Source organism: Peromyscus eremicus, chromosome 10 (assembly GCF_949786415.1).
Source record: "Peromyscus eremicus chromosome 10, PerEre_H2_v1, whole genome shotgun sequence".
Classification (NCBI taxonomy): domain Eukaryota; kingdom Metazoa; phylum Chordata; class Mammalia; order Rodentia; family Cricetidae; genus Peromyscus; species Peromyscus eremicus.
Genome location: NC_081426.1, coordinates 36,041,270 through 36,055,608, shown reverse-complemented (window position 1 = coordinate 36,055,608; position 14,339 = coordinate 36,041,270). Strand labels below are relative to the sequence as shown.

Sequence of the window (14,339 nt, the reverse complement as noted above, 5' to 3'; positions counted from 1 at the left end):
TTAGTTTTCCTGGAAGACTGAGTTACTTGAAGTTTAGCATTCATATCCTTAGTAGTCAGTAAAATGCATGGTATAGGGTCTGCAGATGAATGCATTTAGTCCTTGACTAAAGTCCTGACTCCATCAGTTACCTGTCTGGGTTGTCTTGGTTATTATAACCTTTCTATCAATAAAATGGGGTTAATGATGCCAATCTCTGTAGGTTGTGGTGAGGATTGGTGTAATGATCTAGATCTGTGTTTGATACATAGCAGATGCAAAAATAGTTATACATGAAGGCCATGAGTGACTTATTGTGTAAGCAGAGCTTTGTACTAAGTGTTTCACCACAAACTGGATGAAAATCAAGTATGTGGTTCTGTTATTTTTGTGTATGTATATATTTCTCATTCTTCTATTACAGTATAATGGGATAAATTAAAAAGGAATATGATATATAAGAGGCAGGAAGCAACCCCTCTTTTACATTTAGCTTTTCTTGGACTCTTATTATAGTATCATGTCCAGTTTTACATTGCTCATTTTAAAGAGGATGTCAAAAAACTCTATGTAGTGTGTCCTGGGAAGAATCAACAGCCACGATTACAGGGACAGAAAATAGGCCCTTTGAGGCAGTTTTAAGGAACTGAGTTTATTTACTCTGGAAAGCAGACTGGTAAGGAGTTACTTAACTGTCTTTAAGTATATGAGGGGTTGTTAAAAGGAGGATACTCTCTAGTTGTTCTCTAAATGCACAGAGGACTAAAGGAGGAAATCCACATTTCATTTAAAGAAAATTGTGTTAAACACTAAAATTGCCCATCAAGGGACATCGTGGAATCTCATTTTTGAAGACATTTAAAATTGGAGAAGCAGCAGATGGTTACTTATTGAAAAGTTTAAATGTTTGACCTTGTCAAAGTAAGAGGTGAGATTTTAGTCCTTTTAGCTTTTTTTGTAATGGAATTTTCTTATCCTGAATCTACTAAGAATTCTTCAGGTATCTTATTTGGAAATTACTTACAATTTTGATAAAATTATACCTTTGTTTCAGGATTTGTTGTGAGTGCGATCATTGATATTGTTTCTACTAATAACACATTTAAGTTGAAATTGGTTTATATATAAAAACATAGCTACACTTTACAGTATACCTGATATATCTGAAGCATTAAAAAGTATTAATATTTCAGAAGTATGTTATAAATATTCTATATTTCTTTTGTGACAGGGAATCCTCTTGGTATATGATATTACAAATTATCAAAGCTTTGAGAATTTAGAAGATTGGTATTCTGTGGTGAAGACAGTGAGTGAAGAGTCAGAAACTCAGCCCCTGGTTGCTTTGGTGGGCAATAAAAGTAAGTTGGTACTACTTATTTTTGTGTAGTAAAGTTTATTTGGTTCTGTGGACTGAAGGTTTGTGTTTTCCCACCAATTGACATTTTAAGACTTGAGTTCCCAGTGTGGTGGTTAGTGAAGGTATAGCTTTTACTAAGTCACTGGGTCATAATAATGGAGTCCTCACGAATGGGATTAGTACCCTTATAAGAAGTAGAGACATAAGAGAGGATGTTTTTCTCTGTGATATGAAGACACAGCAAGAAGGTGACCATCAAATCAGGAAGAGGATTCTCACTACCATCTGCTGGCACCTTCATATTGGACTTACCAGTCCCTACAACTATAAGAAATAATGTTATTTGTTCATTGGTCTTTGGTATTTTGTAATGGTGGTCTAAGCTAAGACTTTACAAAGGTGTTTGCCTAACTTGTTGATCATTTTTTTCCTAAAAAAATTTTTGATATCTGGAAACAGCGTTTTTGGAGTTTAAGTAGAAAATTCTTGTGAATATGAATAACCATCCAGCAACATTTTTTTCCATAAGTGACATTTAATCTCTGAAATTCGTAGTATACCATATGGCTCACATTGCAGTTTAAGAAGTAACCTTCAAACATGTGAATTGAACCCCCATTTCAGGTATTACAGTGTAATTAAGACATCCTTTACTGTTCAGTAACTATTTTGAGGCTTGTTCTGCCCTAATTTATCTGCTGCTTTTATAAAAGTACGTTCAAGACTGATAGTGTATGTTTTGACTCCCTTTGTTCTTCAGGAAGCAACATGGACTGTTAAGAATAGCAGCACAGCTGTAGATTTTGTGACAGTGTATTACAGCTTCAGCTCTGTCCCAGTGGCTTTGAGACATTTTATTAAATGATCTTTTATTCAGAAAAAGGAATAGTGCCTGGGTGGAGTTTAATTATTCCTCATTCCCATATTTTATAAACATTTCCTGAATTTTAAGATTTATTTCTGAAATGCAGATAATTTTTTTTGGGCGGGGGGAGAGTAATGTATTAGTGAAAGTATAGTCCTTAGTAAAAAAGTATGGATAAGTAATTTTTTGAGATCAGTTTCTTAAACTATGATATATATCATATAGAAATCATAAAACTGAACCTGGGACTCAACTTCATAGATCTGTAGTAATTTTGAAAAGAAGACATTAATAAGAGGTTTTAGATACATGAAATGTTATGGTGTGATCTGATATTCTCCAGTTACTTGAGGTCAGAGAAAGAGAAAATGAATTCAAATTATACCATGGAGGATTTAGTTTGGAACTGTTTCCTGAGTGCAAGCGTTGTTAAATCAATGCCTACCTATACTACCAAGAGAATTGTCTTCTCTAAATGTCTGAAAGATGCAATACATTTTTCTCTGTAATTATTTAGGAAATAGTATTTCCTAAATGGTGAACTAGGTTTCTGCATTATGTAGTTTTGCACACCAAGATGAGCATTTAATAAACCTAATCCCTAGTTTAAAACCATTATGAAACAGGTGTGAAGCCATTTCTCTGCAGAGTTAAAAATAATACTGTCAGCTGTCTAGAAAAAAGTATTGCATGTCACAAAATGGCATGGCCTTTGGTAGAAATTGTAGTGTTTTGTCTTTAGCTTTAACTAAAAATTACACATCTGTTTTATAAGTAATTCTTTTGGAGTGAATCATGATTTGTAGTTCATATTGAAATTTCCCTTCCAAATAATAGGTTTTGGTCACTTTGGTTTCTATTTCTGTGTGCAGCTTTTCATTTTAGATGATAATTTCTTGGTCAGTTGTCATGTTACCAAAGTATTAACTTATATTCTGCTTATACTTTTTTTGGAGGTTTCCTATCACCATATGGGAAGCTGTAGAGGAGAGAGAGGAATTGGGATTTGTTTTCATTTCTTTCAGGGTGTAATCTAACCATCATCTGAGATAATGACATAGTAGTGTATAATTATATACATTATGCTATATGTTTAGATTATCCTGTGACACATCCACCATTGGTTAATGTCAACAACAGAATATTAGACTAGATGAATACTGGCCTAGGCTGGTGGTGTTATGCCTAGGTATTAAAAATAGAAAGTAAAACTGTATGTAAGTTATTTAAATTTTTGCAGAAAATTAATAGATTGCTGTATTTGAGATTTTTATTATTACAAAAACTCACACCTTTCACTTTTGCCTTAGTGATAACCCCATTCTTAAATATATTTATAATATATCCCTTCAGAACGACATATAGCAGAGTATATAGTCACAAAGACTATTAATGTAAAACAAAGAGGTTATAGGTGAACATTTCCTGGCTATTATTGACTGTATAATCTGTCATTGGCCCAATTTCACGTAATTATATAGTGAAAGATTATTCTACATTTAAGCCTATTAGGTCTTTAACTCTGTATCTCCTGAATATTTTACAATTTGTGTTTCCAAATTGATGTTACATTAATTAATGCAATGTGTATTTATTTTTTTGGGGGGGGAATAAAATTTTATTAAAAAGCAGTATAATTCACAAAAGACCACACATTGCCAAAGCAAGAGAAATATGACAGATTAAGAGTGGAAACTGGATTGTTACATTGTTGTTTAAACATGCTTTACTTTTGGATGAAATGTTTTTATTTTCTTTATTTTCTTTATTTCTTTTATTGAAAATAGATTCTTTTAAGCATAATTTTTAATTAGATCTTTAGGAATTTCACATCATGCACCCCAACTCCACTTATTTCCTAGTCTTTTCATATCCATCCTCTGCCTTTATAACCTTCCCTCCAAAAGAAAATAAAAAATTAAGAAAAATTAGAGAAGAAAACAAACAGACAAACAAAAACAACAATAGAAAATAAAAGACCATCTACCTGACCCTTCTGGGCAATGACCTGCTCCTCTATCAACCACGTCATTCTGAGCATGTGCCAGTCCACTCCTCTGCCTTTCCTACTTCTCCATCATATATTCTCTCATCATAGAGGTGTTGGAAGTTGAGATGTATGATGCAGTATACCCTTTTGCTCAAACAGCTTTACTTGTGAATGTTTATTGCAATGAATCATTAGTCCAGTTCAAGGCCTCTGCCTTCTGCTACACCATCAATACTAGACCCTCATAGAGACTCTTGGTTATCTGTTGCCCTGAGTAGTGGAGATCCTGTGGAAATGGATCTGAAGGACTGGCCCCTTCACATGCTCCTGCAGCAGCTCATAGTTGGGGAAGATGTTGGGGTAGGCCAACTCAAAACCCTGGACCTGGGCCTGAGCAGTAGCTGAGTTAGTCAGCCCGCCAGCTCTTCCACTGCCACACCATTGGGACCAGCTCTTCAATGCCACCCAGGCAAGGCGGGACCAGCTCTCCCACACCTCCGGGGCCCACTCTCCAATGCTCATGCCATCAGCACTAGCTCTTCCACCCAGGCAAGGGGCAGGGCTAGCTCAGGGCAGCCCTTGGACATCAACATGGCTTCAGATTGCAGTCCAGACCTAGGGCTTCCGCATAGCCTTTGGTGGTTGCACAGACCATGGACATCAACGTAGACTCCGGCTACAGTAGGACCACAGACCCAGACATGGCCCTCAACAGCAGCATGGACCCTCACATCACCATGTCCTCATGGTAGTACAGGCCTCTTTCATTAGGCTGTTCCTCACCTCTCATCACATCTCCAATTCTGCCTCTTTCATAGTGCACAAAGGGCTCTGCTTGTCTTTCTCTCGAATCTCTCCACCATATACTTGTTTGCTTCCCATCCAACAAGAGCTGGGCATGGTCCCATGTCTCAACTCCTAGATTTTTTTTTATACAATATATTCTGATTATGGTTTTCCCTCCCCTAACCCTTCCCATTTCTTCCCTTCTCCCATATCAATCCAAACCCCTTCTGTCTCTCCTTAGAAAACAAACAGGCATCTAAGGAATAATTATAAAATAAAGTACACATATTTACACACATAAGAATCCCATAAAAACACAAAACTGGAAGCCATAATATAAACACAAAGGAACTGTAAGGCTAAAAAAAAAGCACTGACACAACATTATGAAACAACCTCCATAGATGCTGTTGACTTCATTTTGTGTTGGCCATCCACTGCTGTGCATGGGGCCTGCCCTTAAGAGTGGTTTATTTCCGCAGTGAGGTTCCCTTGAAGAAAACTAATTTTTCATTTGCAAGAGGTTATCAATTGGAGCTAGCTTTTTAGTTAGGGGTGGAGGCATGTGTTCACATCTCCTCTCAGTTCTAGGACCCCATCTGGTGCAGACTTTTGCAGGTCTTGTGCATGTTGCCACAGTCTCTGAGTTCCTATGTGCATATCACACATTGGTTGTGCAGTGTTTTGAAGGTCTTATTTTCTTGGTGCCTTCCATCCCCTCTGGCTCTTACATTCTTTCTGCTTCTTCTTCTGCAGAGTTCCCTGAGCTCTGAAGGGAGAGATTTGATGGAGGCATCTCATTTAGGGCTGAGTGTTCCAAGGTCTTTCACTCTCTGTACATTGTCTGGCTATGAATCTGTATTTTTCCCAAGTGTTGTAGGAGGAAGCTTCTCTGATGATGGCAGAACAAAACACTGATCTATGAGTGTAGTAAAATGTAGGAGTCATTTTAGTGTTGTCTACTTTTAGTACAACAGTAGTGTTTGGTTTTACCCTATATTCCTGGGCTATCTAGTCTCTGGTTCTTTGGTCACTCAAGCACTGTTGGGTATGGTTTCCATCTTGTGGAGTGGGCCTTAAGTCAAATCAGATATGAGTAACTCCCACAGGTAGGCACCAACTCAACTTCTCTTTGTTCCTTGAGTTGTACAGGTATTGTCTTTAGCAATAGGGCATTACTTTTAGTTTGTGGAGAGCAACCAATAGCCTTAGTAATAGCCTGGGTTGTTTGGGATGAGCTCAGAGATTGGTAGATTTTTGAGCTCAGGGATTGGTGGGATTTCAGTCCCCATAATTGAGCTTAGGCTTTTTATTCTGTGGGATGGAGCTTGGCTGCCTGCATTTGGAGGGCATGAGTCCAGCCTTTATGGCCTTTAGGGTGTTTTGTGGGTGGAGCCTGATGGTTGGAGGCCCTCAGGCGCAGGGCCTGACTATTAGAATATTCTGAGAGGTGGGGCCTGGCCACTCAGTGCCTCTCAAGGGGCTTATAACATCCACATACAAGTGAATATGTACCATATTTGTCTTTGTGGGTCTGGGTTACTTCACTCAGAATGATTTTTTTCTTTCTCCATCCATTTACCTATGAATTTCATAATTCCGTTTTTAAATAGTTGAGTAATATTACATTGTATAAATGTAACACATTTTCTTCATTCATTCATTCATTGATGGACTTCTAGGTTGTTTCCCACTTCTGACTATTATGAATAATAGATAAGCAGTGAATATGGTTCAGCAAGTGTCTCCACAGTAGGATGAAGTATCTTTTGGGTATATGACAAAGAGTGGTGTAGCTGCATCTTGAGACAAACTCACTGTTGTGCTCTGTTCCTCAAAACTTAAAGATAAAGAATATATTGGAAAGAAATACAGTCTGTGGAAATGTTAGCAGCAGTAGTTAAGTCTTAGCTAAAGTCAGTGGGAGAGCATATGTGTGAATTCATAACATATTGTAAACTTATCCTTAGACTATATGATTACTTGCTTTTTATTAAAAATAAGAAACTCTTAGAGATTTGGGTTGAAGATAGAGGATACTTTTTTTTTTTTTTTTTTTAAAGGTTTATTTATTTATTAGGTATGCAGTGTTCTGCCTGCATGTACGCCTGCAGGCCAGAAGAGGGCACCAGATCTCATTACAGATGGTTGTGAGCGGCCATGTGGTTGCTGGGAATTGAACTCAGGACCTCTGGAAGAGCAGCCAGTGCTCTTAACCTCTGAGCCATCCCTCCAGCCCCGATAGAGGATACTTTTATGCTGTTTAGTTATGGGTTTATTTTTATGGAAAATTAAATTTTATTTTGTTACTACTTGTCTACTTAAGTTATTCTTTATGTTATATTCTTATACTTACCTATGTAGAATAAGTAAAGGAAATAGCCACAGAGAGAGGGACTTGTTTTAAGGAAATGGACAGAATGATTGGTATATAGAACCATACTTTCTTCAATAGACAGTACTTAAATATATATATAATAAAACAGTTTGTTTTAGCATATATCCTATTCTAAAAATCTGTCAGACATTAGTGATATTTCTTTGTACAACCTAATATAGAGCCTGAAGTATAGAGTGGAGTTTAAGATCACAGGGCTTTGGATATGAGACTTTATTTATAAATAAATACAGTTTCTACATTTTGCAGAAATGTGTGTCTTTACATCTTTAAATATGAATTCCTTACATCTGGAAATGAGAGTAGTAGTTTCTGTTTGATAAGTCAGTTTAAAGATTAAATGAAGTACTGTATAAAAAGTAATGAACGTTTTATGTATAGGAAGCACTCAATTTTTATTTTAGTATTAATCATAATAGCTTTTTAAAAGCGTGAAGTGTGCATAGCATCTATCTGGATGATCACAAATTACAGTCTATTAGATCTGAAATAGATGTCCTATGAAACTGACAGGGAGAGAATGTTTCTTAGAAAATCCTTTGTCACCATCCTATGATTTTTCTTTTTTGATAGTTTTTCTTTTTTAACTATATGCTGGGGGAGTGGCCATTTATTTAACAAACTTTAAAATGTTAGCTATGGTATATTAAGCTGGTCATTGTTAATTTTCTTAAAGACTGAGCCAGAGGTACTTCTCAAGAAGTATTTAGTGATTCTGTTAAGATCTTTGGCTATGTTACATCTGGGAACAATTATATGCATAAAAGGCAGGGAGCTGAATCCACCTGGCTTAATCCCTGTTTTTCTGCCTTTGAAAATCTTGCTTTTCTAGCTTTGGGGAACTCTTACTTGAAGAGGCCATATTGCAGAGCTTAGGAGTATTTGATTTATTATGTTCACTTACGGGCACCTTGGTGGGTCTGGCCATGCCTGTCATATAGATAGCTTCCTGACTGGTGTTCCTGCTCCTTGCTTTGTTCATTTAGTTTCCAAAGAAAAAGTAGGCTGCTCCTATTTAAAATCTTTGTTTTTTTTCCCACTGTTTTTAGAGTGAAATCCAGTCTCCTCCAAGTTTTCTAGGTCTAGGTAACCTGACTCTTGCCTGCTTTGTAGACGTCATCATCTATAAGTTTCCTATACTCAAGGCGTGATCCTTACTTCTACACCCTCCTCTGCCTTTCTCTTTATAAACCATTCCCAGTTCATTTACACCTTAGAGTTTCTTCTGCATGAAATGCTTTTCCCTCTGATCTTTTCTTCCTGTTAACTCTATTTTGTCACACTCATCTTGTCCTAAAAGTCATTTTAAAGTTAATGCTTTTGGCAACTCAACCTCAAGGAGCCACCTAGGCCCTTGTGTTGTCATTATGTTTAGTTATCTGTGTAGTTTCATTGTCATCTGAAACTGTTTCTTGTATGTCTTTCTACACCAAAACTAAACTTCATGAAAATTAAGAATATCATCACCTGCATAATGGATGAAAGCCTATTCATGAAGACTATTGGAACTAGAAGTGTTTGTGGCCCAAGGTGTTAGTCAGGGAAAATGATTTTCATTCTTTCTTTAAAAAAGTAGCTTGAGAACTTCATACATGCATACGACATGAAAATGCTTTTTTTTTTTTTTCAATACAGAAAATATATCTTTAGATGGCTTAAAGGCCAATTGGCCTACTGGACTCCATCTTAGGGAATAGTATCAGTGGGAATTTCTTAGAAACTGCATCACAGTTGTATTGTTCTGGGTCATGTTTGAAATAAAGTATAGCTTTCATGTCATTTCTTAGATTATATAAATATAAAAAAAGGAAGTTTGCTATTATCTAACTTGAATTTTTCATGTTAGAAACCTATACTTTGGTTTTATTTCCAAGATTTTAATTTTTGTCTCTATTGAAGTATAGTTTTAATTTCTCTTCAGTGCTTTAGGCAAGATTATAACAAACAAAATGAAAATTTAGGAATGTTAACTTTTTAACAATTGCTTTAAAACTACACTTTATAATTATATACCATCTTAATTTGTCATTTTCTATCTTTAATCTCTTACATTTTCTTACTATCTGATTCATCAGCTAGCATCTTCCCCAGCTAGCACACATTCTGAGGTGGACAGATTGTAAACAGAGTTAACAGGGGTTGCATGGGAGCTGCCCTGGTACTGATTTATAGCTTCTTGGTTAGTGGTGGTAGGGTGGTTATCAGGAACATGTATTGGGGGTAGGAATTATCACGCACCAGCAGAGAGTGGATGGATGAATGATTTCTGCTCTTAAAGATATTAACCAGATCCTTTCCCAAATAAAGACTAATAACTCAGATTTTTAAACAATCTTCATGACAGATGAGGGCATAGAGAAGAGTGCATCAGGACTATTTAACAATGTTGAGTGTATATTCTTCCTAACAGTGATTGATTGTTCCTGGAGTACTATCTGCCCAGGAAGTGATGTTTTACATTGGGAAGTTGAAAGGTTACATTTTAACATACCCTATAAGTTGTGTTCTCTGTTCTCAGTGGACATGTATTAGAAAATTAAGTACATTTGAAGTTGGAAGTTGTATTGATACTCTAAATAAAATGATCACAAGGCTTTTAAGAGCCTTTGTTTTTTGTAATAGAGTGTAAGAAATGACTGTGTAGATTTTACAGAAACATGTTTTAACTATACTCTAAATCTGATGAAACTTTGAAAATTCTTTTATCTGGCCAATAAACAGGTAGAATTACTAAATAGTTAACATTTGATTCTTACCCTGTAGGGTTCATATCAACTCCTATAAAATTTGTCAGCTTCAGTCTTATAGAAAATACATTTACTTAAGAGAGCTATAATTTATAAATCATGACTCTTTTCAGGATTTGTGAAGTTCATTTTGTTTATAACTTTTAAACGGAAGCTTTCTGCTCCTTTCCTTCTTTCATTTAATACTTAGCTTTTTTTTCCCTCTTGGATAGTAGCAATTCCAGAGCATCACACACAGGTGTAATTTTAGGTGGGCCTGATGCTTCTGTTCCTGTTGTTTTTTTCTTCTCTTGACATTTATAAAGCAGAGTTGTGATTATTTGTTTAATAGAAGTTATTGGAAGAAAGTACTTGAGCAAAAATGAGAAGCAGCCATCTATCAGGGGTCTTTACATGTATATAGCACTTCAGGGAATGCTGGCCTCATTTCAGAATTACTTGGATGACTTTCTTTTCCAAATCTTGTGTGTAAACATGCCTTTAGATTGGTATGGGGATGAGAACATTAAATGACTACTGCTTTATAACCACAACCAAACCTGGTTTTTACCTGATGCCTGCTTCAGTGATAGCATTTTGTTATTTTGTAGTGATTTTAGATAACATGTCTCAAATCATTTCAACTGTGTGACAAATTACCTAGCTGAAGAAATAGTATGTGTTTAGTGTTGTTTGCTTTGTTTTTGGGAGTTGTGTAATTATTTCAAAGCATAGTCTAGCTTCTTTTTTGTTCGTTTGTTTTGTTTTGTTTCGTTGTTTTTAATGGGTGCTCATGGGGGCTAGAAGAGGTCTTTGGCGGGTAATACCTGGGGGGTGCTCACCAACCTAAGACAGAATGCCTGTGTGGCCTGGGCAGGCGACTCCATGACGGGTAAGGTGACCTGCTGATGTCCCACGCAACCTAAGTCAGAAGCTCATTTTTTAGTAAAAGGGGGACCTGTAGAGCACTGGCCCCCGTTTTGGGTAACTGTTGCCTTGCTTGCTGACCTTGTCCTTGATATCCTCCCTATGCTAATTCCCTCCTGGGTTCCACCCTCCTGAATACTTAAGGGAAGTTTCTTGTATGTATATCCTACATAATGGGTGTTAACAGCTTAGATGCAAGATTGTAAAACATGGGTAGCGAACTTCTGCCCTCTGGGGTTCTCCCATTGTGCTGTAAGCCTGTATTTAAGACCTCTTCCCTCCTTCAATGCATTCGGGATTTAAAAAAAAAAAAAAAAAAAAGAAAACAAAAATGGGTTAATCAGACAGCTCAATAAAGTACTTGTGTAATCACAAGGACCTGAGTTTGATCTCCAGTACCCACATAAAAAACCAGGAGTGGTGGCATGCATTTGTAATCCCAGCAAAGAGGAGACTGAATGTGATGTTGGAATAGGTATGGCCCCCATAGACTGATGTGTTTGAATGCTTGACCCATGGGGAGCAGCACTATTAGGAGGTGTAACCTTGTTGGAATAGGTGTGGCCTTGTTGGAGGAAGAGTGTCACTGTGGGGGCGGCCTTTGAGGTCTCCAAACCTCAAACTACGCCCAGTGCAGATCAGTTTTCTTCTGCTGCCTGCCGATCAAGATGTAGAACTCTCAGCTCCTCCACCCACCATGTCTGCCTTCGTGCTGCCATGTCCTGCCATGATGATCATGGACTGAACCTCTGAACTGTAAGCCAGCCCCAGTTAAATGTTTTTCTTTATTAAAAAAAAAAAAAAGAAGAAGAAGAGGTCTTTGGATCCACTGGGGCTAGAATTATAGGCATTTGTGAGCTTCTCTATATTGGGAACTGAACTAGGGTCTTCTAGAAATGCAGCAAGTGCTCTTAATTGCAGAGTTAGCAGAGTTATCTCCTATTGTAGACAAATTTCTAAACAGTCTTATTAAATAAGAAGCACAGAGCCAAATACACGGGTGAAAGCTGTAGAGATCAGAGAAATAGGAATAGCTACCAACTAACCTTACCTCACCTCGCTGCAGTAGCTTCCCAAGAGAACTAGCTTCTTCCTGTCTAACTTGTGTCTTTATTGCCTTGCTGTTCTGCCTTATCATTGGCTCTTAGCCTAGCCACCTCACTTTCTCATCACTGTCTGTACAGACCTCCAGGTCGCTGTGGTTGGTACTGGGATTAAAGGTGTGTGTCACCATGCTTGGCTATGTCCTTGAACGCACAGACTCTGCCCGTCATGTGATCAGATTAAGGGCATGTGCTACCGCTACCACCTGTCTTGTGTTTATGGCTGGCTATCTATGTCCTCTGATATCCAGACAAACTTTATTTATTAACATACAAATAAAATACCACCACATCCTATTCCCCTTTTTGTTTCTTTTATGATGTAGTGCTGATTTCAAATTTTAGAAGAAATTATTAAAGATTGGATCAATATTAAAAAGAGAGCTATAAGACAGGTATCTTTGTGAAAGGGTGATTTGAACATTTTACTGATAAAAGTTAGGCCCCTTGAATAGTTTATTATAGTTTATATTTGTAGTAACTATGGAACAAATCCAATTTAATTTAAAGAAACTGGAGACCAAAACATTTTTTTTTCAAAAAGTTGGTGCTGTGATTTTTCCCTTGCTATGTAACCTTGGGAAATTCACTTACCACTTTGAGTCAGCCTCATGGATAAAAGAGGGGTGAGGGGGCTGGAGAGATGCCTCAACATTAGAGAACCCTTGTTACTTTTACAGAGGACCTGTGTTCTCTGGCATCTGATTGCATTCTTCTTAAAACACAGTTACATTTGGCTTACAGACATCTCACCTTGATTGTCTTCCTTCCGTCACTGGCCATTTTTCAATTTGTTTGCTGATATCTCTTCATTTTCTTATATTCTTAAAACACATAGCAGCTCATAATCATCTGTGAGTCCAGTTCTAGGAACTCTGACAGCATATTTTGAACACCATGGACACTAGGCATGTACCAGATGTACATATACACATACAGGTAAAACATTCATATACATAAAATAAATAACTCTAAAAGAATTATACGAAGGAAGAGAGCAAAGACAGAGATCCTGCCAGAGAGCATCACTGATATGATGCCTCAAACTCTGTTGTAATTAGTTGTCAGATGGTGCAATTTAGCACATTTATTGTCCTGAAGTTCTGGGAGAGTTTCATTTTAACTTATTGTTGTAGGCAAGCAGGCATCTTTTTGCAGAGATGATTTTTTTCCCTATATTTTCTTTTTCCTTTTTTTCCTCTCTCTATCCCCCCCCCCCACTTCATCCCCCACTCCTGTCCTCACCCACCCACAATCTACCCATAAAATCTATTCTATTTCCCCCTCCCAGGGAGATCTAGACCTCTTTATCTAAACCCTCTGTATCTACAGATTGTAGCTTGGCTATCATCTACTTAATGGCTAATATCCACTTATAAAGTGAATACATACCAACTTTATCTTTCTGGTTCTGGTTTATCTCACTCAGGATGATTTTTGTCTAGTTCCATCCATTTGCCTGCAAATTTCATTATGTCATTTCTTTTTTTAATAGCTGAGTAATACTCCATTTTGTAAATGTACACATTTTCTTTATCCATTCTTCTGTTGAGGGACATCTAGATTGTTTCCAGGTTTTGGTTATTACAAATAAAGCTGCTATGAACACAGTTGAGCAAAGGTCCTTGTTATAGGATGAAACATCCTTTGGGTATATGCCCTAGAGTGGTATAGCTGGTGAGGTAGATCCATTTCTAAGGAATTGCCATATTGGTTTCCAAAGTGGCTGTACAAGTTTGCACTCCCACCAGCAATTGAGGAGTGTTCTCCTTGCTCCACATCCTCTCCAGATGAGTTATCACCTGTGTTTTTGATTTTAACCCTTCTGACAGGTATAAGGTGGAATCTCAAGTAGTTTTAATTTGCATTTCCCTGATGGCTGAGGATGCTGAACATTTATTTAAGTGTTTCTCAGCTATTTGAGTTTCCTCTATTGAGAATCCTCTGTTTAGATCTGTACTCCATTTTTAAATTGGATTATTTAGTGTTTTGTGGTCTAGTTTCTTGAGTTCTTTATATATTTTGGATATTAGTCCTCTATTGGATATGGGGTTGGTAAAAATCTCCATTTTGTTGTCTGTTGCTTTGTCCAAATGACAGTGTCCTTTGCCTTACAGAAGCTTTTCAGTTTTATGAGGTCTCATTTATTAATTGTTGATATTGGTACCTTTGCTATTGTTGTATTGCTCAGAAAGTTGTCTCCTG

The 14,339-nt window shown here is 37.0% G+C and overlaps 1 protein-coding gene across 11 annotated transcripts in view; it reads left to right on the top strand.

Annotated features, from left to right (window-relative positions):
- The window catches only part of Rab28 (RAB28, member RAS oncogene family), a 186,147-nt gene that overhangs the window by 19,779 nt on the left and 152,029 nt on the right, over window positions 1-14,339 (top strand). For all 11 annotated transcript variants that reach the window (XR_009381865.1, XR_009381859.1, XR_009381860.1 and 8 more), the window contains exon 4: window positions 1,211-1,340. Coding sequence is in view for 3 of the 11 variants with exons in the window: in XM_059275814.1 (XP_059131797.1) it covers window positions 1,211-1,340 (130 nt within the window). In the remaining 8 variants the exon portion in view is untranslated. The remainder of the gene's footprint in view (window positions 1-1,210; window positions 1,341-14,339) is intronic.